The following is a 26,561-nucleotide window of genomic DNA, read 5'->3' on the forward strand; positions in this document are numbered from 1 at the left end:
ATCACATCAGTTGTCCCATCATGCACCAGGCAGTTAACCTCACCTGTTATAGTGGCCATCTGGGTATCTGTCATACTCCATCTCATAGTCAGATCTGAAGAGAGAAAGAAACGATGGTTAGAAATCCACAGATAAGCAGATAAAACGTCAGTGGATCCTGCATTTTTTCAGTGTGTTTGTTTGTTGTTCACAGTAGGGGTGTGCCCGAATACAAATACATTATTCGGCAAAGCACAAATAGTGGTTTTTTTTTGTTTTTTTTTTTTACGAATATTTGTTTCATACAAATATTTTAAACAGGAAGAAAAATAAACCATGTCAAATACCAGCATGCAGGTCAGTTACATCACTATCTCAGAGTCTCTCCTCTGCTCCGCTGTGACGTCTATCCGCAGGTCTCAGTGAGGGGAGTCACATCCACTTGCTACATGACGCACATTTCCTAATTTGGACATCACTCCCAGAGTTGGGGGTGTTCCCCAGATATAAAGCTGAACTACTGACACACGCTTCATGAACACTTATTGTAACACTGTAATTTTCTAAAACTAAAGCGTAATAAAAACAAAAACAGGATTTTTAAGCCTCTTTCCACTTTTATTCGAATACAAATACAAATAATTTTGCTGCCTCAACAAATACAAATACAAATACGAATGTGCTCTCTGCACATCCTTAGTTCAGTGGTGGAAAGTAACTAAGTACATTTACTCAAGTACTGTACTTCTTGTACGATTTTGATGTACTTGTACTTTACTTGAGTATTTCCATGTGATGCTACTTTCTACATTTCAGAGGGAAATATTGTACTTTCTACTCCACTACATTTATTTGACAGCTTTAGTTACTTTTCAGATGAAGATTTGACACAATGGATAATATAACAAGCTTTTAAAATACAACACATTGTTAAAGATGAAACCAGTGGTTTCCAACCTTTTTGTCTTTTGACGTCTTACAAAAAGTAAGTCATTTTAGAGAACGCCTCAAAACTACATACAGTACTGTATATTTGCCCCCCAGCAGCTATATAAGATCAGTCTGGTTAAAACCTGTAAAACTTGTATCTTGATGATTGTGATGATTCTTCGTACAATAGAACTGAGTTAAATGCAGAAGAGGACAAAAATGATGCAAGTAAAGGCTTATAAAATACAGAGTAGAAAAAAGAACCACACTACTGTTGACCAGTAGAATAAAATTGAATAAAATGTAAAAGTTGTTTTGTTTCCTGTTGTGCTGTACTCTATTAAGAGAACAAAACAGACTAAAAAATGCTGAAATAACAATTAGAAAAAACTAGAATACAACAAGAATGCACAAGAGTAGACCAGAATAGACAATGTTACACGGTTATGTGAATAAATTATCATTATTAATCATTTTAAACTCTCTGTAGTGTTTCCCTGCAGCAGTCTGGCGGCTGAGGAGCAGCTCCACAGGCTAAACCGAGCAGATGGCAGCCAGACCTACTTATCACAGTGCCAAACAGCCTCTGGGCAAGGCAGCACACGGCGGCGGCGGCGTCTGCACTGACACTGACAACTCTGCTCACCCAGAAAGAGTTTTATCAGGTCAATAAAAACACAGACGGCTGGTACAAGTTCATGTTTCCACACTTTAAAGCTAATGCTAATTGGCTACCATTACACAACATACTATATGCTAAACAAGTAAATCACCTTAATTTGGTGTCTGACTCTCAGACTAAATCTACACTTTTATCTATCTAATATTTTTGTGTGAAAACAGCGTCTTCCCACAGAGAAACACCTTAAACAACAGAAAAACAGCTAATTCTCTTCTCATCAAACAAAACTGAGCATCACAGCCAACGTCTGTTAAGAGGAAACTGTCCTCCCAAGAAAAAAGACACAACAGGTCATAGTGTCAGTTGTCCAAAAACAACATTTAGTTATGTTTGAGTGACAGATGTCATCTAGCAGACAGTCTAGATCAAACACACTCAATAGGCGGACTATGGTACAAATCCAGACTGAATAACAAGTTAATCCAGAGTAATGAAAATTTTAAGCAAAATGGTTCAAAACTAGCTGATACAAAAAAAAGAAAGGTTAATGTGAAAACTATGTTTAAGGATAAGTAGATTGAGAAATACACATTTTGCTTGAGGAAAGTATGAGACCATTGTGCTTTAGTTGCAATAAAACAGCGGCCATAATGAAGAGTAAGAGCATAAAACGCCATTATGAACAAAAATATCCCAAAAACACGAAGGTAAGAACCACAAAACTGAACCAGTCAGAACAAATCGTGATATCAGGACTCCAGCTGGATAATTGTAAAGTCAACAACATTTTCGACAATGAATGTAGTGAAGAACTCACTAATGAACACTTTAGAGCTCACAAACCAGTTTCTCCGCCACCATCACACCTTTTGAGCCCAAGTTTAAAGAGGACATATCACGCACATTTCTGGGTCTATATTTATATTCTGGGACTCTACTGGAATATCTTTGCATGATTTCCAGTTAAAAACTCTTTATTTATCTTCTACTGGTCCTTTATGCAGCCCCTCAGTTCAGCCTCTGTCTGAAACAGGCCGTTTTAGCTCCTGTCTCTTTAAGGCCCCGCCTCCTGATGAGCTCACTCTGTTCTGATTGGTCAGCTTCAGGAAGCTTCCTCTGGCTCCGGAGGCTACGTAAACAAACTATAGTGGCAGGATTTCACTACTTTTTGTTGTTCTTTACTCAAAAAAAAAAACCTTCTCATATACATAATTACATATTCGAGCCAAAATCTGATCTGATATATGAGAGTGGACAACGTGCACAACACATAGAAAAACCTTAGCAACAACCTTAGCAACCAAGGCTGTTTATGGGCATGTACGACTAGCTGTCGTCAGCTCTTTGGCAAGGTAGAAAAAAATGTTGCAAACAAAGGATTGAGAGCAGATTGAGCCCTGACTTTTGACTTGCAGGATTATTTCGAACTTTGACCATGTTTAACATAGATATCCGACATCATAACAGTATGTAAATAACAGAAAATCACAACAGCATAATATGTTTTATGTCCTTTAAGCATTTTCTTACTCATTGATGTCACCTCTCCCATGAATACAGAAAGGCTGTTCATGTACGTAGGATCTCTAAGACGTGTATGTAAGCACCACTGGTCTAGATATTCTAACTTCCCTGAAAGTTGTTGGGGATGTATCCATATAATTTTTATATACATTTATCTTTATGGGTCAAACTTCAATAGAAAGAGGAAGACACTGTCTTTCTCTTCGCTGGATCAGGAAAGAGATATGGAGACTGATCTCCTGAAAAAAAACCTTGGCACTCTTTATCCACCGAGGAGAAGAAATCAATAACCATCGAACACACACACACACACACATCCAGCAGAAACAAGCCTTTCTAACTGAGGGCTCAGACTAATAAAGAGAAGCCAGGAGGAAATAGAGAGGGGCAGCCGCAGGGGATGAACAGATAAAGGTAGAGACAGATAGAAAAGTAATGACTCTGGTGGAGAAACAAGGGATTTGGTGCCGAACTCATATCCTCCCACCCTTTTGTAAGCAGCCATATCGTCGCTCCTGCTGCTGCTGCTGCTGCTGCTGCTGCTACCATTCATCTTCATCAACTGTGATGGGTATTAATCAGCATTTAACGACGGTATCGATCCGGGGGCTGACTCCGAGCTTCAGCTCAGCCGTGCGTTCGCGATCGAGCTGTGTAGGAGCAAACCTTTAAACATGACTATTGATCTGCAGGACGGCACAGCTCCTCTGAGCCGGGATCACACTAAACGACTCTTTTATGGTTCACACTGCTGGTTTATCTGTGTAATTAGGTTTGATATTACAGCAGAAGCAGCACCTGAGAGGACACTCCTCGCTGTGATTATGGGAACATAACAGACCACACAAGCGGCTGCTCAAGTCCTCATAATCCCTGTAAAAAATGTCCTTCAGGCTGTTATGGATTTTATATACAACCGCCTGGGCTCGCGTCCACTGCAGTGCGTTTAGGAAAATTAACATACACTCACTTCTAAGTCCTTTTATTCTAACCTCCATCAATGCTGAAGGAGCGCTTTAATAAACCCACTCACCTTACTCATCTCACAGCAGCTCTGTGAGCATTTAAAGGGCTTCCTGTTATAGGAATCAAATGAAGATGTTGTTTAGCTTTAAAGTTATTGCATTTTTAAAAACTCCATTTGTCTCCAGGCAGTTTGGGAATAAAGCAGTATCCACACGGCGTCCTCATGTGATTTAAAAATGTACTTCCTCACACAACATAAACAAGTCTGTGTTTCACCCAAATTTAACATAAATTAACTTTAACCGTGTATCTCCCTTGTAAATATAATAGTTTGTCTTTCTTATTTCTTCCTTTAGTGCCACATTTACATACATTGTTCTATTTTAGTGTCTATTATATAGTTTTTTTTTAATATTCTAATTTAAGCAAAAATGCATTTAAAAGTCTCTGTGAAGCTTATATTCAGCTTCAGCAGTCTGAGTTAGTCATATCAAGTGGATATCTGACACATTTACAGTCTTTTTAGCATCAAATTCCCTCTTTGTGTTTCCTCGGACAGTGTTTACCTGTTGAGCTGCAGGTGGAAGTATAGTAACAAAAAGAGGAAAGACCGTAATGTTGAAAGATATCTACTTGATTTGACTCATTTGGACGCTGAAGCTTCATATTAGCTTCAGATAAACTTTTAAATACATTTTTTTGCGCAGAAGGAGGACTGTGGATTTTGTCCTCCATCACTTCCATTGTAAGGTCATTATGAAGGGATCTTCTAATGGTCAGTATGAACAGGAGGAATGATTACAGCAAGAAAAACAAGTTTAATGTTCATTTGGGCTCCTGACTGTTACATATCACAACCTCTTTACAATGTAGATCAAGAGGTTGTGATATGTAGCACAACAAGCTAGCAAACCTCTGTAAACAGAGCCGTGTTCCTGCACATGCTCAGTGGCGTCCACCTTACACAGAACTACTCTCCAGAGACTGAAAACTTGATCGCTGTTATTAGTCTCTGAAGCTGTTTCTAAACTAACAAACGTATCCGTAATCTTTGTGGTGAAGGTACATGTCTCTGCTGATTCAGTGATAAATATATTTAATGTCGTTACAATACAAGCTACCTGTTTGTTTATCAGTTGAAAGCTTTTAAAATGAAGCAGCAGCAGCAGCAGCAGCAGGAAATGTCGGCTTTTCATCAGTAGTACAGTAACTGAACACATCTCTGATACAGCTGAAGGTGGATCAGGAAACAGTCAAATAAGTCTGATAACTGAAAAGAACAGAGAGACATTTAAAAACCAAGTTTCTCTCTGGTCTCCAGCAGACACATGTTGAGTCTCAACACACCAACATGTTTGTGTGGAAAACTGCTACAAAGCTGACGTGCCACTACAGCAAAATCCTGATCACCTGTCGACTCTAAACCTGCATTAACTATTTGGTTTTTTTAAGTGAACACAACACTGACGTATCATCATCTTTTAAGTTGAAATGTTGAACTTGTTAGCAAACAGTTGTTTATTTCCACATCCAGCAGTTACGGAGCAACATTATCATTCATGTGGAGTCGTGTTTCTGTCCACCTGGTGAATGTGAGTCCAATATTCACTCTCTTTTAGCTCTGTTTTTGGTCTCCACCAACTCCTGAGGGAAATATCTGGCTCTTTAGCTGCTAAATGCTCCACTATGTTCACCAGCTAGTCTACAGCTAACTGTGTCTGTTTGCTGTTTGGTGCTGATCATAGTGTACAGCAGCTTTTTACAGCTTTTTCTCTGAAAAACGATGCTACGGGAGCACTGAGAGTGAACCAAAACAGTAAAGACAGATAAACAATGAGCTGAAACTCATTATAAAGCTCTGTAAAGCTGAGAGGAGCTGCAGAGTCACTGATAATTCTCTGTAGGTTCATCACTACGAGCCAAACACATTACACACTGACACATCAGACTGTGAGGTTATAGAAAATAGCGACGCTTTAAAAACTAGACTCTGGCAGGAGCTTAATGCATAAACTTAACCGAATGAGTTAAGAATAAAAATATTGAAACATGTCCCTGCAAAAAGAATAAAAGAACATAAATTGTGATTTAGATAAACAGATCAGATGGTTGTTATCAGACAGCCTCAGTGTTTAAATAATTTGCAGCGTCCTGTTTACTTTCCTGATTGTGGACGTGGCAGATTCACTCGACCTCTGCGGTCGATACAAATCACAGGAGGATCTGAGGTGATGCCATGTGAATAGGGTTTAAACATCCAATCAGTCTGCAGTGTTTAGAAATAAAAACCCTGTATTCAGCAGGTTTACTTCCGTTTTTTTCGAAGGTATTCTGGTAATTTTCACCTCTTTCACCATGGAGGTTAAGCTGCTGCCGTCCGTCCGTCTGTCTGTCTGTCGGTGAGAAATCCCACAAACTAAACAACAGCTTTCATGAGATTTGGATGACAGATCAGCCTCCGGCCACGAGGAGCTAATTAGATTTTGGGAGATATGAATTTCAGTGTAATGTAATCCTGAGGGGATGTTTGCAGGGTCAAGAACCGAATTTAAATTAAATTAGAAGTGACAGGAATTATGCATTTGGGAGTTAATAGTAACAGTTTTGGCAGAGAGACGTATTCTCCAGAGCCCTCGAGGAGAATTAAAAAAATTGTAATTTGCATTTCTTGACAAATAAACACCTAATTTGCAGCATTAAGAATTGGTTAATTTTACAATCAGCTTCAGACTGCTTTGATCAGACACCAAAATGTTTCATCATCCATAGAGCCCCAAAGGGACACGTATGACTCCTCCAAAAACTAAAACATAGTAATAATCTCATTATTTTTACCCACAAGATTCACATGAAAAAAACATCAGAAATAACAACAGAAGGAAAAAATAAAAAAAAGAAAGATGTTAAAGAAAAACTAAATAAAAATAATGATAAAGTTTCCCACATACATACTGTATATACTGTACATGTACAGAGAAATACACTTAAGTCCCTTTCAGACATGCATCCTTTTACCTGACGGCAACTTAACATGTCGGCTTCAGTCTGAAAAAGGAGTCATTTTTATGTAAAAGTCACGACGGTAATTTAATTAAGACGGATTTGAAACATTTCTGTAACACTCTGAACACGACACAAGTCTGAACTGAACGCTGCCAGATGAGAGCACGACTTGTTCTAACTGTAAACTCAATCATCATTTCTTATGCACAAAATCGGTTTAATAAACTAGAAAACACTGAAAAAGAGACAAATTTAAGGCACTGAGGAGTTCGATCTTTTCATATCAGATCAATCTATAAAAACTAGTTTTCTCTTTGCTGTGTGACTGTAGCAGAAGTTAAAAATCCCTCATACAAGTAATACAGTAATAATCAGACCAGCACTTTATATTTTCAATGTTCATTCATACAATATGTGAACAAAAAGGAACTGAATGAGAGTAGCAACTTAAAGAGGACATATTCTACACATTTTTAGCTCTATATTTATATTCTGGGGCTCTACTGGAATATCTTTGCATGATTTACAGTTAAAAACTCCTTATTTATCTTCTACTGGTCCTTTATGCAGCCCCTCAGTTCAGTCTCTGTCTGAAACAGGCCGTTTTAGCTCCTGTCTCTTTAAGGCCCCGCCTCCTGATGAGCCCGCTCTGTTCTGATTGGTCAGTTTCAGGAAGCTTCCTCCGGCTCTGGAGGCTACGTAAACAAACTATAGTGGCAGGATTTCACTATTTTTTCTTGTTCTTTACTCAAAAAAAAAACTTCTCAAATACATAATTACATATTCGAGCCAAAATCTGATCTGATATATGAGAGTGGACAACGTGAACAACACATAGAAAAACCTTAGCAACAACCTTAGCAACCAAGGCCGTTTATGGGCATATACGACTAGCTGTCGTCAGCTCTTTAGCAAGGTGAGAAAAAAATGTCGTAAACGAAGGATTGAGAGCAGATTGAGCCCTGACTTTTGACTTGCAGGATTATTTCGAACTTTGACCATGTTTAAGGCCCCGCCTCCTGATGAGCCCACTCTGCTCTGATTGGTCAGCTTCAGGAAGCTGTGTCACGGCCGAGTCGGGAGGCTACGACAACAAACTATGAAACAAACTATAGTGGCAGGATTTCACTTTTGTCTTGTTCTTTACTCAAAATGTTCGAGCTGAAATCTGATCCAAAATATGAGAGTGGACAACACATGGAAAATCCTTAGCAACAACCTTAGCAACCAAGGCTACAGAGTGGACGGCTATTTATGGACATGCGTGAAGAGCCAACGTCAGCTTGTTGGTAGAAAAAACTGTTGCAAACAAAGGATTCAGAGCAGGTTGAAGCCCTGACTTTTGACTTGCAGGCAGCGTTTCTACAAACGTTCACCTCAAGTTTTGAAACCATGTTCAACATCTAACATCATAACAGCATATAAATAACAGAAAAACACAAAAAGCATAATATGTCCTATGTCTCAAATACATTTTCGAGCCAAAATCTGATCCGAAATCTGAGAGTGAACAACACAAACTACCTTAGCAACAACCTTAGCAACCAAGGCTACAGAACGGACAGCTGTTTATGGGGATGTACAACAAACTGACGTCAGCTTGTCAGCAAGGTAGAAAACATACGTTCGAGTTTTGGAACTTAGACCATGTTTAACATAGATGTTCAACATCATAACAGTATGTAAATAACAGAAAATTACAAAAACCATAATATGTTCTATGTCCTTTAAGCATTTGCTTACTCTACGATGTCACCTCTCCCATGAATACAGAAATGTTGTTTGTGCACGTAGGTCTGGAGCCTCTGGAATTCAAATTTATCATCATATATAGTAATGCAACCATACTGATCCTGTCATATGGAGGGAATTTGGTTAGTGGACCTCTGAGACGTGTATTTGAGCACCACTGGTCTAATTATTCTAACTTCTCCAAGAGTTGTTGGGGATGTATCCATATCATCCTTTAACATCCTGTCGTTCAGGGCTGGAACCAAATTTGAGGGTTAATATTTTACACTGCGCCGTAACTTTTATTCTCTTGTTTTATCTGTCTTATTCCCTTTTAGCTTCTCTTTATTTCCAAATTTAACACTTTTTAATTGTTTTTATGTCTTTTTACTTGTGTTGCTTTTCTATTCTGTTTTGATGCCTTTTATGTTCTATGTAAAGCACTTTTGAATTGCCTTGTTGTTGAAATGTGCTAATACAGATAAATGTGCCTTGCCAGTGTTTGTGCATGTGGGACTCTTTAAACATGCAAAAACAAATTTGCTCTCTAATAACGTTAAATGATGAAATTATGATACCAAAAATGTATCGGTGGATTTACTGTGAGGAGCTGTGGAGAGCGTCCCCCATGCTCACGATGGTCACAATGGTGTCTCTGTCATGTCTGTCTGAATAAACAAAAAGCAGACAGAAGAAGCCAACAATGTGACATACACACACACACAACCTCACACACACAGGTTAAAATAAGATTATAAATAATAAAAATTATACAATAAAAATGAGTTTTCAAGAGCAATTTAAAGGCAGGAAGATACTGATTTTGCAAGTCTAAGTTAATTCCATCCAGCATTTCTCATATTTTATTAAAAAAAAAAGTTCTACTGTTTGAATTTGAAGTTTGTATTTGATCCACCAGAAATCAAAACTCACAGCCTGCACCTTTAACTCCAGCGCCACTCTGATCTACTACTGATCTGACGAGGCTGTTATTGTTCTATTAATTAACGCAAACAGGAGGTAAACACTTAACTATCTGAGTAGTAATGTGCAGAATTATGTTGGATTCAACACCGCAGATGAAATAAAACAGACATCGATTCTACAACCTTGTTCAGGATTAGGCTTTGAGATGAAGTCAAACAACCTTAATTTTCCTTCTACAATTTAATTCTGTTCCTAAATAAAATTATCCTCCATTTATCTCTGTTTTGGATAAAAGCTGCCGTGTAAAAACCCCTGAAGGCTTTAGCTGTGAAGTTGTGTCAGTGTTGTGCCACTAATCACAGTGAAGAAGCCCTTTCAGGTGTTAATAAGGGTTTTAATTTGCTCTGCGCTGTTCTGCTGTAGACCTTAATGGTGTTATTAGAGAACCTCGTGGCTTCTCCCTCTGCTGGGAATAATTACACAGCAGCAAGAAACGTCAATAAACACCACGGACAAACACATTTAGAGAGAGCGTTTGTGGAGAGGGATGAGGAATCAATGATCTGTTCAAATATCTGGTCTTTATTTCGCAGCGAGCGATATGAGAAGTCTGCTTTGTTTTTTTCAGAGAGTTTTCTCAGTGTTGGGAACCCAGTGGAAGGGAGATCTTCTCTCGCACTCTGCCGAGCCGAGTATTTACAGTTTGAGGTGAGCAGAGGAGCAAACGTGCCGAGCTCGCTTGAACGCAGCAAAATGAGAGGAGACGCGGCGAGGAAATGATGAGGAATTTGCATTTATATAGCTGCTACTTAACGCTCAACCCCTCCAACACTAATGATATCATTCAGCACTCCCCCCTCCACCCCACCCCACCCCCACCCCCCTCACCCAACACACACACACCAAACAGCAAAGTGTGTGTGTCTTCATACATATTCATGTTTTCCGGGGTGAGCGTCTGGCAGCAGGTGAGACTCGCTCACAGCAGCGTGTGCACCGCCACATCCATTTATTCTGATTTACCGCTCACCCTCGCCAGCCTGCTGCAGTGTCATAAATCAGCGGCGGCGTAGTGTAGCGTGACGCGGTGAGACGGAAGTTAATGGGCCGCTCAGTCGTGTTCCTGCCACCTCAGCTCACACGGCTCGGACCGAAGGGGGCGGGTCCAGGCGGGTCGTGTGGCTCGGTGGTGACCTCAGGTTGCTGCGAGCTCTGAGGTCATTGTGAGGTCACAGAGTCAGCGTAGAGGGTAAAGACGGGAACTTGTGTTATATATTTTTAAATACCGATCTAAGAACTGACAGTGTGTTGGTTGTTTCTCGTAGTGATGAACCTACAGATAATTATCTGCAGCTCCTCTCGGCTTTACAGAGCTTTATAGTGAGTTTCAGCTCGTTGTTTATCTGTCTGGCTCCAACTTTTACTGTTTCAGTTCACTCTCAGCGCTCTCATAGCGTCGTTTTCAGAGAAAAAGCTGTAAAAAGCCGCTGTACACTACCTGCTCAGCACCAAACAGACACAGTTAACTGTAGACTAGCTGGTGAACATAGTGGAGCATTTAGCAGCTAAAGAGCCAGATATTTCCCTCAGGAGTTGGTAGAGAGTAAAAACAGAAGCTAAAAGAGAGTGAATATTGGACTCACATTCACCAGGTGGACAGAAACACGACTCCACATGAATGATAATGTTGCTCCGTAACTGCTGGATGTGGAAATAAGCAACTGTTTGCTAACAAGTTCAACATATCAACTCAAAAGCTGATGATATGTGAGTCAGAGTTGTGTTCGCAAAAAACAGTGCAGGTTTAGGGTCAATGAGTGTTCAAGCTTAAATAAAATATAATAAATAAGCAACTGTTTTCTAAAAGGTGATTATATGTCAATATTGTGTTGACAACTTGTTTCCACTGCCCCCTAGTGGCCAAAAAACAGTTAATGCAGGTTTAAGAGTTACTGTAATTACCAGACTTGTAACTAACATTCATGTCAACATAGAAGTTTTATTTACTACTGAGAAACTATTAACTATAACTATTATTCTGAAAGATCCGACATATAAAACTAGAGGTGCCTAAAGGCAAACAAACATGGCCGCCTCGTCCAAGGTCACTAAATCCGAATTTAATGGGAATTTTTGTTGTTTGATGTTATTTTTGTGTTTTTGTGTCGTTCGTTGATTTCATTGTCCTGTATTGTCAATAATCCTGTATTATATTGTTTTTAATGCCTTGTAGTGAAACGTGGACAATAAAGTTCCTAAATAACTAACTATCTTTGTTGTCAGTGCACAACCTCCCACCCTCACGCTGTTTAGAGACGCACAGCTGGATAAACACACTTCCACATAAAGGTTGAAGACACCATCTGGATTTTGAGGATTTTTTACGAGAAGCAACTGGAACATGGGAGTGACCCTGGAAAACAAATAGTTGTTCTTGGCAAACACCGCAGCGGTAGCCTGTTCTGTCCATTCCTCCTTTACAACATCAGGAGGATTCGTGCCCTTCGTCACCACGGAGCTGCTCATCCAGACACGCTCGTCCTCCCCTGCCTGGAGCCCCTGCGTCTGCCATCACACCCCTGCAGCTAATCCAGAATGGATGGTATTCAACCTTTTGGAAACCTTTTTTTTCTTACTTATCAAAAGATTAGAAAAATATAGCCCTAAAAAAGTAACATAAATCTCATTTTACATGTTGTTTCAAAGCAGGAGAATCTGAGAAACGTGACTGCAGTGCTTATAAATAAGAGCAACACAACAGTACAGTGCATCTGCTCAACCCTTGTCTGTGTTATTATCTTAATTATATTTAAATTGCATGTTTTGTCTGCATGTAAACACGTTCGGTCATTTCAGAGGTGAACTCAGAGAAAACAGCCATCGCAGCTCCATCAAAGGCTTCATTTAAATTTAAACAAGGAGGCCGTTTAGTTTTCTCTCAGTTTATCTTCCCTGAGTGTGTGTGTGTGTGTGTGTGTGTGTTTAGTGGGTTTAATGGTCTTTGTTTTCTTCTTCTTCTTTTTTTTTTTTTTTTTGCGCGGCCTCTTTATCAAGCTGTTATATTTCTCCTCAAAGGAAACGCTGATTCATCTCTTTACACTAAACGCTCATCTCAGCAGGGCGACGGAGGGACAAGAAGACATAATTACAGTGTTCTGCACAGCCGGTCGCTCTCTCTCTCTCTCTCTCTCTCTCTCTCCCACACAGACACTGTTATCTCTCTCCATCTCTCCATCTCTCTCTCTCTCTTGTCCTCTGTCTCTCCTTTGATTTTTCTGTGTCTGCATCCCTGCTCGGCTGATGTGAAGTTAATCAGGAGGTGGTAAAAACACAGTTTATGCAGTCGGGAGAGTCCACCTCGAACACGAACCCGCAGATCGATGTGAGAACTGTACGAAGTGAACCCTGCTGGGAGGCTGGGAAGCTTCCTCATCAGTTAATTAAACACTGATTCACATGGATTCGGTGGGAAGCAACTCACAGGTGTCCGTGCATGCTGTGAAAGGTGAGGTGGGGGCGTCGCGTCTGTGATGTTTCTGAGGCTTTAGCGACAGAAAGAAAACAAAACACAAAAAATATGAGAAGTAATAGTTGGAGATGTATTTGTGCTGGTAGCCGACACAGAGTACTAGTGAACTCATGAAAGTTAGTGATTGTCTGTTTTCTTCTTGTCAACAAATCTCGTGTTTGGATCCGAACCAGCAATGAACTATTAACAAGTACTGTGTCTGCATCCAAAGCCTGATATATCTGATTCCTCTGCTGTTGTCAAAAACGATAAAAAACACATCAGTGAGTCACACCGCTGCACCGGGTGACATGTTCCTTCATTAGAAACGGCTCCAAACACTAAAAAACAGCATCAAGTTTTCACTCTCTGGAAAAGTATTTCCTGCATCAGGAAGTGAGTCGCTCTGCTAGTCTGGGTGATGGTGTCTGGGTCACAGAGTCTGATCGATACAACAAGCGTGAAAAAACTGGTGATTGTTTACTGCAACGAGAACCATGTCCTCGTTTTAGTAGTTTTTAACGACTCCAACAGAGTGAGACGTCTTCTCTCTAGAGGATCGTGTCTCTTTCCTTCCTTCCAGTTAAACTTTCATTCATATCACATCAATAATTTTAAGATGAGAATTGTTTGTGGATTAAGTAGTTGGTGAAAAATGTGTGCTAAAGTCAGAAGGCTACAGTTGTTAATTCAATGTGTCAGATGCATATATATCATATATATATATATATATATATATATATATATATATATATATATATCAAATCATGGATATCTTACATAAGTATCGGATCAGACTTTGTATCATCAGATATTGATGATCATACTGTAGTAATAGTAGTAGAAGCAGTAGTAATAACAGTGTGAGTAAAGTAGTAGATGGACCATCAGTACTGATAATCCACAGTAGCCTCCTGTATATGAATATAGTATAAATACAATATTTCATAACCTCTGATACTGATAAGACTGTAGTATCAGTAATAGTACTAATATTTCTGATGCCCAGATGCTCATTCAGTCTCTCTGCTGCAGCCAAACTGCAATATGAAGGTCAAAGGTCGCACTATTGTTGTGTGTTTGGATGCTGAGCTGCCGCCTCGCCAGCAGCCGTCCTCAGATCCCCGAAACTGATGAGAGACGAACCTCTCAGCCAGAATAAGACCAATAAGACCAAATTGTTTCTGTGTGTTGTTTCAGGTTTACACCTTGAGAGTTAAAGACACGTTTGAAAAGTGTTAACGTTTTTAGAAAGTGTGGACAAATTCTGCAAAGTGAGAACAATTTTGGAAAATTGGGATATTTCACGGATATTTCAGCCCATTGAGAGGTTTTTATCCAGTTCTCACTTCTTAAAACAGATGTTTGAGGGTTAAAGTATGGAGCTAGCTGGGGCTCGGTGGCTCGGTGTTGTATCTGTCAGTGAGGGTCCTCACAAGTATAGAAGAACAAATGTGTTTATGCGTCTCTCTGCATACCGAACACAGTGAGGACGCAGCCATCGATCATACCGGAGTGATTTATTGAAGCTGTGGAGAGTGGTTGCATAACACTGCATAGCACAACAAAGTGTGTGTGTGTGTGTGTGTGTGTGAGTGTGTGTGTGTGTGTTAGTGTGTGTGTTAGTGTGTGTGTGTTCTCAGCAGGGCAGCGGCTCTGACTGAAGACATCATGTCATGTTAAGCTAACAGCTGCTGGATTCTGTGACACAGATCATCCAACATGATGACAAACACACTCAGTCAAACTGAACAAACACACGAAGAGACAGAAGAGACTGAAACATCACAAGATCATCACACTTCTTCATACAAACTGCAGTTTTTATTATAGTTTCACTTTGGCTCTTTTAAAGAGACTGGAGTTGTTTTAGATTAGTGTACAGTTACATTACTTTTATAGTATTTTTTTATCATGCTTTGTATTTTTCCTCATGATGATATTAAAGGACAAACTGTAGGTCCGACCGTCTCCTTTTCAGCAGATTTGGTCATTCCTATCAATAAGAGATAATAATGTTGCCTGCATCATCATGAGTGAAATGTTCAGGAAAAACTTTTACACTAACATCAACTTGCCTGCTTGTTTTCAGCTGCAGCATCAAAGTCATAAAAATCTAATTTCAGTCAAATATGTCTCACAGAGGCGTAGATCTGGGTTTATCCCCACCAATATTTTTTACTGATCTCAAATGATCTCGCCATTTTAACTCCACATATTATTACCAATATGATTTGTGCAGAGCTGCCAGCCAGGTTTGTGTGTTTTTAATGAAAAGTGGGTTATTGTGATGAAGAGTGAAAGACCAGGATATGGCAGATACTCCACTTGATGATCTTGCAGCTCTCAACTTCCAGCTGTATCACACAACTAACTAACCAGCTGCAGCCGGCAAACATCACAGAACTGAAAACTTCTTCATTGAACAAAACTAATATATATTTAAATTTTTAGGCAGTGGTGGAAGAAGTATTCACTTCCTTTACTGCAGTAAAAGTACCAACACAGTGATGTAAAAATACTCCATTACAAGTAAAAATCCTGCATGAAAAATCCTACTTAAGTAAAAGTACATAAGTATTATGAGCTTGATGTAGTTAAAGTATTGCAGTAAAAGTACATAAGTATTATGAGCTTGATGTAGTTAAAGTATTGCAGTAAAAGTACATAAGTATTATGAGCTTGATGTAGTTAAAGTATTGCAGTAAAAGTACATAAGTATTATGAGCTTGATGTAGTTAAAGTATTGCAGTAAAAGTACATAAGTATTATGAGCTTGATGTAGTTAAAGTATTGCAGTAAAAGTAGTGGTTTGGTCCCTCTGACTGATATATTATTATATATGACATCATTAGATTATTAATAGTGAAGCATCAGTGTTAGAGCAGCATGTTACTGTTGTAGCTGCTGGAGGTGGAGCTAGTTTACACTACTTTATATACAGTTAGCTAGTTTAGTCCAGTGGTTCCCAACCTAGGGGTCGGGCCCCTCCAAAGGGTCAGCAGATAAATCTGAGGGGTGGTGAGATGATTAATGGGAGAGGAAAGAAGAAAAAACAAAGTTCTGATACACAAATCTGTTTTCAGTTTTTGGACTTTTTCTCTAATCTTTGATTTTTGCTGAAATATTGGATCATTTGAACATTTATTGAAATGAAAGCATGTGAGAAGTTTAGAGGGATACATACATAACTGATTATTTTGGCCATCTGACAAAAAATGTCTGTACCAAAGATAAAATCGATGCATAGAGGGGAGAGACGGGCTAAAGGGAGGGATGTTTCTCTGAGTGCTGTTTGACTTCACAACAGCACTGCAGTGAAATATTGACTGAGTGTAACTCACACCAACACAGCGCTGTTCCTTCACCTCAGACCAGAGTTCAGTTTCCTCAGAGTCTCTGCCTCTGAAGCTCAGAGTCAGGCTGAAGCGCAGAGTTGCAGACGCTGCTTTAAAAAGCTTCTCTTAGAAACATAAAAGGACGTCTGCAAGGAGATTTAAAATGCAGGACGGAGCGACCGGCGGCTCTCTGAAGGCTTCAGACTGAGAGACGAAGCTGTGGAGGATCAGGGACGGAGTGGGGGACTGAAGGAGAACTCATAGCACAATAATCACTGAATTTATGAATTGAGTTATGAGGAAATGAGAGTTTTACAGACCTGAGGTCGAACAGACTGTTCTAAAAAGTTCTGAGCTTGTTAAAGAGGACATTTTCTGCACATTTCCAGGTTTATATTTATATTCTGGGGCTCTACTGGAATATCTTTGCATGATTTACAGTTTAAAAACTCCTTATTTATCTTCTACTGGTCCTTTATGCAGCCCCTCAGTTCAGCCTCTGTCTGAAACAGGCCGTTTTAGCTCCTGTCTCTTTAAGGCCCCGCCTCCTGATGAGCCCACTCTGTTCTGATTGGTCAGTTTCAGGAAGCTGTGTCCCGGCCGGCTTCCAGCCGCTCGGGAGGCAACGTCAACAAACCATGAAACAAACTTTGACTTTGATGAAACTTGGTACATCACACTACAAGTTTCTGCTTGTAACTTGTAAATACTCGTGTCATTGATTAATGTTGGATCCTCGCTGGGATCCGGGATGTTTTTATATCAGGCGAGTTCTTGGCTGCTCAGAGCAGGTTTGGTGTCGTTAGTTTTGATTAGAAGACAGAGAAGGAGGCCGAACCCATCTGGAACACAACCTGGTGTGTTCAGATGGGAAAATACCACAGGAAAACACACACACACACACACACACACACACACACGAGGAAAGGTGTGTTCCTCTTTCTTCTCCCTTTCTTCTTCATACAGAAGCATACCGTGTGTGTATCAGTGGTGGAAGAAGTATTCAGACCCTTAAGTAAAAGTACCAATACAGTAATGTAAAAATACTCCATTACAAGTAAAAGTCCTGCATGAAAAATCCTACTACAGTAAAAGTACATAAGTATTATGAGCTTGATGTAGTTAAAGTATTACAGTAAAAGTACATAAGTGTTATGAGCTTGATGTAGTTAAAGTATTACAGTAAAAGTACATAAGTATTATGAGCTTGATGTAGTTAAAGTATTGCAGTAAAAGTACATAAGTATTATGAGCTTGATGTAGTTAAAGTATTGCAGTAAAAGTACATAAGTATTATGAGCTTGATGTAGTTAAAGTATTGCAGTAAAAGTACATAAGTGTTATGAGCTTGATGTAGTTAAAGTATTGCTGTAAAAGTACATAAGTATTATGAGCTTGATGTAGTTAAAGTATTGCAGTACAAGTACATAAGTATTATGAGCTTGATGTAGTTAAAGTATTGCAGTAAAAGTACATAAGTATTATGAGCTTGATGTAGTTAAAGTATTGCAGTAAAAGTACATAAGTATTATGAGCTTGATGTAGTTAAAGTATTGCAGTAAAAGTACATAAGTGTTATGAGCTTGATGTAGTTAAAGTATTGCAGTAAAAGTACATAAGTATTATGAGCTTGATGTAGTTAAAGTATTGCAGTACAAGTACATAAGTATTATGAGCTTGATGTAGTTAAAGTATCACAGTAAAAGTACATAAGTATTATGAGCTTGATGTAGTTAAAGTATTGCAGTAAAAGTACATAAGTATTATGAGCTTGATGTAGTTAAAGTATTGCAGTAAAAGTACATAAGTATTATGAGCTTGATGTAAAGTATTGCAGTAAAAGTAGTGGTTTGGTCCCTCTGACTGATATATTATTATATATGACATCATTAGATTATTAATAGTGAAGCATCAGTGTTAGAGCAGCATGTTACTGTTGTAGCTGCTGGAGGTGGAGCTAGTTTACACTACTTTATATACAGTTAGCTAGTTTAGTCCAGTGGTTCCCAACCTAGGGGTCGGGCCCCTCCAAAGGGTCAGCAGATAAATCTGAGGGGTGGTGAGATGATTAATGGGAGAGGAAAGAAGAAAAAACAAAGTTCTGATACACAAATCTGTTTTCAGTTTTTGGACTTTTTCTCTAATCTTTGATTTTAGCTGAAATATTGGATCATTTGAACATTTATTGAAATGAAAGCATGTGAGAAGTTTAGAGGGAAAAATCACTATTTGGTGGAGCTGTTAACAACTCATAGACATGTGAAATGTGACCCCGACTACACACTGCTTTTTGTAAGACGCCAAAAGCCAAAAAGGTTGGAAACCACTGGTTTCATCTTTAACAATGTGTTGTATTTTAAAAGCTTGTTATATTATCCATTGTGTCAAATCTTCATCCGAAAAGTAACTAAAGCTGTCAAATAAATGTAGTGGAGTAGAAAGTACAATATTTCCCTCTGAAATGTAGAAAGTAGCATCACATGGAAATACTCAAGTAAAGTACGTCAAAATTGTACAAGAAGTACAGTACTTTAGTAAATGTACTTAGTTACTTTCTACCACTGGGAACAACCAACACTGAAAAAATGCAGGATATGTTGGTAGCTGTTATGTGAATGCAAAAACATGCTCAAAAGCAAATACATCACAGCCTGAATAGATCCGTGAAACAGATGAAGGGTGGGAACACAACACAGGAAGGGATCATTTAACAGTGTATTACAATACTGAGCAAGTACACTGAGCATTAGCAGGCTACTCACAGTACCAGTCAAAAGTTTAGACACACTTTCTTGTTCAAGTGAAAGGGAAAGTGTGGTCCATAATTTCAGACAAAACTCTTAGCAACAACTGCTAACTAGATAGACAGATAGATTCTTTATTGTCCTTCAAGGAAATTTGTTGCCACAGGCTGTACGGAGCCTGACATGAATACATAGATACATTACACATCCACAACATAACTACATGAAGGACATCCATACAGGACACACCGACATTCATACACACACCGATGAGATGACGTCAGCTTGTCCATAAACGTTCGTACATTCTGTAATTTTTGTTGCTGAGGTTGTTTTTGTTTTCCACTTGCATATTACGATTGGATTTGAGAAGTTAACATTTAGATTAAAGAACAGGGGGAAAAAAGTGAAATCCTATTAATATAGTTTGTTTCATAGTTTGTTTACGTAGGAGGAAGCTTCCTGAAGCTGACCAATCAGAACAGAGTGGGCTCATCAGGAGGCGGGGCCTTAAAGAGACAGGAGCTAAAACGGCCTGTTTCAGACAGAGGCTGAACTGAGGGGCTGCATAAAGGACCAGTAGAAGATAAATAAGGGGTTTTTAACTGTAAATTATACAGAGATATTCCAGTAGAGCCCCAGTATATACATATATATATATATATAGACCTGGAAATGTGCAGAATCTCTTTTCGAGTTTTACTCTTCTGGTGGATTTGAGCTCTCTCCTCTGAACGGGTCCCTGCGTAGAGCAGCCTTCTGAATTTGTGCCCAAATTGCTCTCAGAGCTCTCTGTAATAAATTCCTCTGCAGCCTCCTTAATTCTCAGCACAACAGAGAAGAAATAACAAGGAAAAACTAAGGTGGAGTTGTAAAAAAAATGCTCAGATTACTAAAATACCACTTCAAGTATTATGGGATAAATTGTGTTGTGCTACAGCTGGTAGGTAATTTGTGGTGGAATTTTTTGCTTTACTGATTTTGGCAGATTCACACAAGATTAACTCCATCATCTACAAACAATCTCAGTTCAGACTGTGACCTCTGACCTTTGACTTCAGTTTCTCACAACAGTGATGATCCAAGAATTAAAGCTCATATGAGCCTGCTGTCTCTCAGCGCTGCAGTAAATGAGTAATGTGAAAGCAGGAACAGTGCCGATGTGTGCAGAGTGAACTGTTCCCAGCAGTTCTCTCCACACATCCTCACAGTCCCGGCGGGGCTGGCTGTGCGGCTGCCTGGCTGTAAATCCAAGCTCTGGCCGGCGCAGAGTCATGTTCATCCCGGCTTTAATCCGTCCAGCAGCGGGCCGAGGTGGGATTTGGAGGACAGTTTGGCTTTAGATGCTTCACACAAACACCAACAGCAGAACCACTGACAATACTGCTGCTACTGTGAAGAGTACTAATGTTAAAAATGTGTGTTAAAATAACTGTGTCTGAAAAATAACTAAACAATAACAGAAACAAAGCATCTTGAATTTGGTCAAGTACGTGGTGTATTTATACAGACCCACCAGGCCGGTGCTGTATAGTCCTCCCTTTTGTAATCAAAATAATAGTGTTTTATTATTTATGATTAAAGAAACACAAAACCCTACAGTGTTGGGAAATGTTTCATTTTGTCACCAGCAGCTGGAGGGAGGTGTCTGTGTTTGATTGACAGCAGCTGGCGGCGAGGGACAAAGAAAACAAACTGCTCAGACAGTGTGTTGTTAGCAGTGGTACTGAAGAGTAAGATCCACACCAGCATCTAACGGGCCTGAAGTAAGACGGCATGTCCATAAATGTGTGTCTGTTCGAAGCGGCAACCTCCAGGGCTGAAAAATGAAGCCAGTGCAGAAGTGCCAAAAACTGCAGTTCCTTGAATGACCACTGGAGGCTCCAAAAGTGAGTCAATCTCCATAGACCTCCATGTTAAAATGTCCAACTTTACAGCAGAAATAAACATGTTTACAGTCTGGTACAAACAACGGTTTTGGTCTCTGTAGATAATTTCCTCTTTCATGACAACTGTACGGGGGGGGGGATTTTTTTATAATTCACTCGTTTAAATTTTATTAAGCCGTAAAGTTCTGCATAATGAAGGACATGGCTGCTTTGAGTGACAGGTCCGCCAGCCGCTTGGTGGCTTGTTTCAGCCATTTGGCCCGCCTCTTTGCCCATTTTTGATTGGCTGGGAGTTAGGCAGCGTCACGTACTGCCAAAATGGCGACGGCCGGAGCGGCTCACTTTGAGCTTCACAACCGCTCTTCAGAAACCAACGGGTGACGTCACGATAACTACGCCCATATTTATATACAGTCTATGGTCTGTTCTTATATTCTGGATCTGATTCAGGCTCCAACATGTACGGATAAATTTGAGAAGTTACCATTTCAAGTAAAGAACAAGAAAAAGAAGTGAAATCCTGCCACTATAGTTTGTTTACGTAGCCTCTGGAGCCCGAGGTAGCTTCCTGAAGCTGACCAATCAGAACAAAGCGGGCTCATCAGGAGGCGGGCCTTAAAGAGACAGGAGCTAAAACAGCCTGTTTCAGACAGAGGCTGAACTGAGGGGCTGCATAAAGGACCAGTAGAAGATAAATAAGGGCTTTTTAACTATAAGTCATGCAAAGATATTCCAGTAGAGACCCAGAATATATATATATATATAGAGCTGGAAATGTGCAGAATATGTCCCCTTTAATGTATGTCAGAAAATCACTCCAGATTTAGTTAGTTAATGCTTTGAACATTATTCACTCTTGCAATCAAATATTCTAAAGAAGCAGTTTCCATCATGAGCCTATTCTGCACACGCTGGTGTATGTGGACTCTTCAAACTACTTAAAATAAGTCTGGCTGCTACAATAAAAACTGTTACTGCCAAACCAAAGTCTGCTTTAAAGATTTATCCCATTTATCCCAGACACATTTGTAGGGATTGAGATTGTTTGAGGTTGTTTGAGACACTCGTGCCAGGTAAAATAGAGACAAAGCTCAGCTGAGTGTATAGTTATTTCCTGAGAAAGGAATTTTATTGAAAAGACTTGCTTTGGAATAAAATCTTAATGACTGGAGAAACAGAAAGGGATTCATTTAAACCCAGAAAAGTTATTTCAACTGTAAATCATGCCAAGATATTGTAGTAGAGCTCAACAGTATAAATATAAATCACTACAGGCTGCAATTACACTCTTCTGTGTGTGTTCGGCTGCATTTACTTCAGTATTAACGTCAGTCTTATCAACACCGGCTCCTCCTCCGGCTCTACCACCCGAACCGTGATGCAGACTCACCTGTCAAGGGCGCCGCTTCCTCTCTTGGTCGTCGTGGTGCGACCGGCTCTCAGCTCGCCGTTCATCCCGGCGTCTGAAAAACAAACCATCAGATCAGGTTAGCCGCTGACGCCGTGTGTCTCACCGCCTGACCTGAGGGAGACAGCGATGAAGGTGGACAGGTAACACAGCCTGACCCTGCTGCAGGCTCCCACACACACACACACACACACACACACACACACACACACACACACACACACAAACACACACGACTGCACATGAAACAAACAAACTCCCATACACCATTGTGGTTTATGACTCACAAAACCCTGCCCAACCCCCCCCCCCCCCCCCATCCTCTCCACTCACACACACACACACAGACCCAGCAGGCTCAGCCGGCCACCTTAACGAGCGGCCTGAGAGTCTAATTGGCCTCCATCTGTCAGACTGAAATTCATTTCCTTTCACTTTCATGTTGCTTCCAATAACAAACATGCACCTGACTGTCAGCCTGGGAGTCTTAATGATGATTAACGGTGAAAAAAACCCATTAATTTCACAACTCAAATATTTAACTCAATCACTTTCTATTCAAAATACTTTGCCGATGCCGATGGTGCTTTCACTTGCATCTATGCTGCTTTTGAACCTTCTCCATCACTTCCTCCTCTGATTTTACACTGTGTACATTCCGGGATCGATCATTGATCAGCAGTAGAGGCAAGTCGTATTGATCAGCGGTGGATTGTGGGAAACCCTCCTCGGATTAACTCTGATGGATCTGATATAATCCACAAAATAAACTTCAAACCTTTTCTCTCTCAATATTCTGTTTTTCTTACAGCTGCTATCAATAGTCAGTTGGTCTTGTTTTTGATTCGACCATTAGCCGTATTTCAGCTAATTGTATTGTTTATTTTGCTGTTTATGTTGGATTTCCTGTTGTTCTTCTTCTCTGAGCCAAACAAACTTACTCTTATAATTTGTTATTGTGTCCACAAGTTTAGATTTTTTAGGCCAGAAATAAACCATTTAGATTTCAAATATATTGATGATTTATCAACATAATGCCTATCTCAAAATTTACCCTGTTGAGATGTTAAGACCTGCTGGCCTGATAACTCTAAGATCATCTTGGGAAAAACAGTCTTAGCTTGAAGTCCTTTAGTAATTAACTGGTGAGTCTGATGTCGCTGTAGCGTTTTAAACATTATATATAATTCCTTTTGGAGGATCTTAATCTAATATGTGCTGCTGCTGAAGTGCTTTGTCTGAAGGTAAAGTTGGTCCAGACTGAAATATCTCAACAACTATTGGATAGATTGGCAGAACATTTTGTTTACACATGCATGATCACCAGAGGATGAATCCTCTATTATAGCTATAACTATTGCTGCTGTTATTGTTATTGTTATTGTTATGATTGTTGTTATTCTGTCCCCCTCCTCCTCCCTTTTTTCCCCTCTTTCTTTCTCTCTCTCAACCCAACCGGTCAAAGCAGATGGCCGCCCACCCAGAGCCGGGTTCTGCTTGAGGTTTCTTCCCATCAAAGGGGAGTTTTTCCTTACCGCTGTCGCCAAGCGCTGCTCATGGGGGAAATGTTGGATCTCTATAAATTAAAGAGTACGGTCTAGACCTGCTCTGTGTGAAAAGTGCCCTGAGATGACTTTTGTTGTGATTTGGCGCTATATAAATAAAAAATTGATTGAAATTGGTTGATAATGACTCTGGTGATACGTTTTCACTCGTCCAGTGAAATATTTCACAATCACTCAATGGGTTGCCACTTAATTTGGTACAGATACTCATGGTCCCCAAACGATGAATCCTAATGACTCTGATGATGCTTTTTCTTTGGCCCAAACTGAAATATCTCACTTTTGGACGGATTGCCTTTGGATTGTACAAACATTCATGGTATCAAGATGATGAATCCCAGTGGCTTTGAATCCTCTGAGGTTTCCTCTTGGACCACCACCAAATGTGACTAATACTATTGGATGGACTGCCGTGATATTTGATATGAACTGTAAAAACTTTGCTCTCTTGACTTTATATCTAGAGGCATCATCTTGTCAGATTTCTTTGGTTTATGACTAAATACCTGCTGTACTTTGTGATCAGTGCTAATTAGAAAATGTCAGTAGGATTCATTCTCTGGAGACCATGAATGTTTGTTTCTAATAGTTGTTGAGATATTTCAGTCTGGAGCAAAGTAGTGGACCAACCAACACTGCCACCTCTATAGAGCCACGCCACTAGCATGGCGTAAATTAAGGGTTTTCTTCTGATCACAAAATAATGATTTTGTGAGATTATGATAACAGTTTTATTGAGATCATAAAGCGACTTCCAAATAATCACAAAAAAACCTTTCCCGGCGTTTGCTCAGGCTTTCCACAGCCTGTTTCCCTCCATCTCTTTAATCAGAGTTGAAGCGTTCAGTCGCCATTTGGGTTTTGTAATTGAAAGCTGAGAGCAGTCTGTCTCTCCAAGACCTCCATCAGAGCTCGGTCGCAGCTCTGAGGACCCCCCGCGCGTCTAACCATGTTCCACGAGGCAGCAGCTGGCCCTTCGCCTCCCATCATCCACCTCTCCCCACCCGCAGCGCTGACAGTCAGTGGCAGGGTTGTTTGTGGCTGCCTCGCCAGCTGCAGCTTGTAGGACATTAGTCTTTTAGTGTGAGGTTTATGAGCGCCGTCACTCACCATCTGTTAACTGCCGGGGTGCCTTTAATCACCCCCCTCCCGAGATCGATAAGGCTGCCAGGTCGCCACAACGCCCGCAGCGTGCTGAACGCGTGATTGTGCATCCTCGACTGAGTGATTGCAGCTATTTGCTTGGTTATTGCTTTGCATTGTTTGGACGACACATCAGCTTCAGAGAGAGGTGAGGGAAAGGCGGAGGATGTGGGAGGAGAAAGAGAAGGAGAAAATGAGAGAGGAGGGAAGGAAAAAGAGAGTGATGACAGGACAATTTCACACCCTTATGGTTATTGGTTTTCAGGGACAGGCTATTCAAAGTTTGGCAGGAAGTCTGGAGCAGAGCAGAGGCCGGCTGCCGGCGTTCGGATGAGGCCACAATGAGCACATCAGTCCATCTATCTATGTTTGTTTTGAACTGTTTGTCAGGTAATATCTGTTTGGTGTACAAAGACAATGATGATGTGTCCGCCTCCGCCGGATTTGTGTCTGTTTTGATGCACAGAAAAGTTCAGAGTGACTGAACAGACGGATTGTCATCATCTGGTCCGAGTGAAGCATCAGCACAAAGGCTAAAAGTTTGTTTTTGTGGCTCCATGTTGCAGTATTTTGATTCTGTGTCAAAAATCTTTTCAATAAACAAACTGACAGCAACATTTTAAATTTCAGGTGGGTGGATCAGCGACAGATCAGTGTGGCAGCAGAAAGTCTTGTTTGTGACCCTTTTGTCTGTACAACATAGACCAGATTTCCATCCAAATGTAGCACAAATTTTATTGTATTAGGAGTTGGTTCTTCAGGATAAACAGTTGGTGGTGCTGATTGTCCAATCGGTGCCGTTAAACCATTGCAGAAGAAGAAGACAAAAGGAGATGAAGGATGCATCCCAACGTGCAGTCTTCAGCACTTGCATGTTCACGCACTGCCAGGTAGTAAGTAAACGTGTCCAACATCCGAAATATAGCAACACACGTTACACTTAGCCCGTGCTTGATGCACACTTCTCCTAATACTGTTTCTAAGTGTATCCCACAATTCACCACTGTATGTTGTGCAGCACCCGTCCAGTAGCTGGCGGTAGCGCGCCAGTCGGCTGGTTTCAGAACCAACAAAAATCTACAGACAAGAAGAAGCTGTAAGTTTATAAATTGGATTTTGCATGAATATTGTTATTAATATCCGAACACTAAGTTATGGCAGAACATCTGATGGTGTCATGTAATATTAACAATGTTCTTGATGGGACTGATAATATCTGACACTGTAAAGGTAAATATTAAATATCATATCAATGATTTTAAGAAATATGTTCCATTCTTAAAC

General features: G+C 40.1%; 1 protein-coding gene across 1 annotated transcript in view; it reads right to left on the bottom strand.

The window, feature by feature from the left end:
* Positions 1-26,561, bottom strand: part of LOC122985367 (RNA-binding Raly-like protein) — a 70,459-nt gene that overhangs the window by 33,649 nt on the left and 10,249 nt on the right. The window contains exons 2-3 of the mRNA XM_044355965.1: positions 22,552-22,624; positions 44-94 (exon numbers count right to left, since the gene is read on the bottom strand). Coding sequence (XP_044211900.1) covers positions 44-94; positions 22,552-22,624 — 124 coding nt within the window. The remainder of the gene's footprint in view (positions 1-43; positions 95-22,551; positions 22,625-26,561) is intronic.

The sequence above is a fragment of the Thunnus albacares genome, chromosome 7, assembly GCF_914725855.1.
Source record: "Thunnus albacares chromosome 7, fThuAlb1.1, whole genome shotgun sequence".
Classification (NCBI taxonomy): Eukaryota; Metazoa; Chordata; class Actinopteri; order Scombriformes; family Scombridae; genus Thunnus; species Thunnus albacares.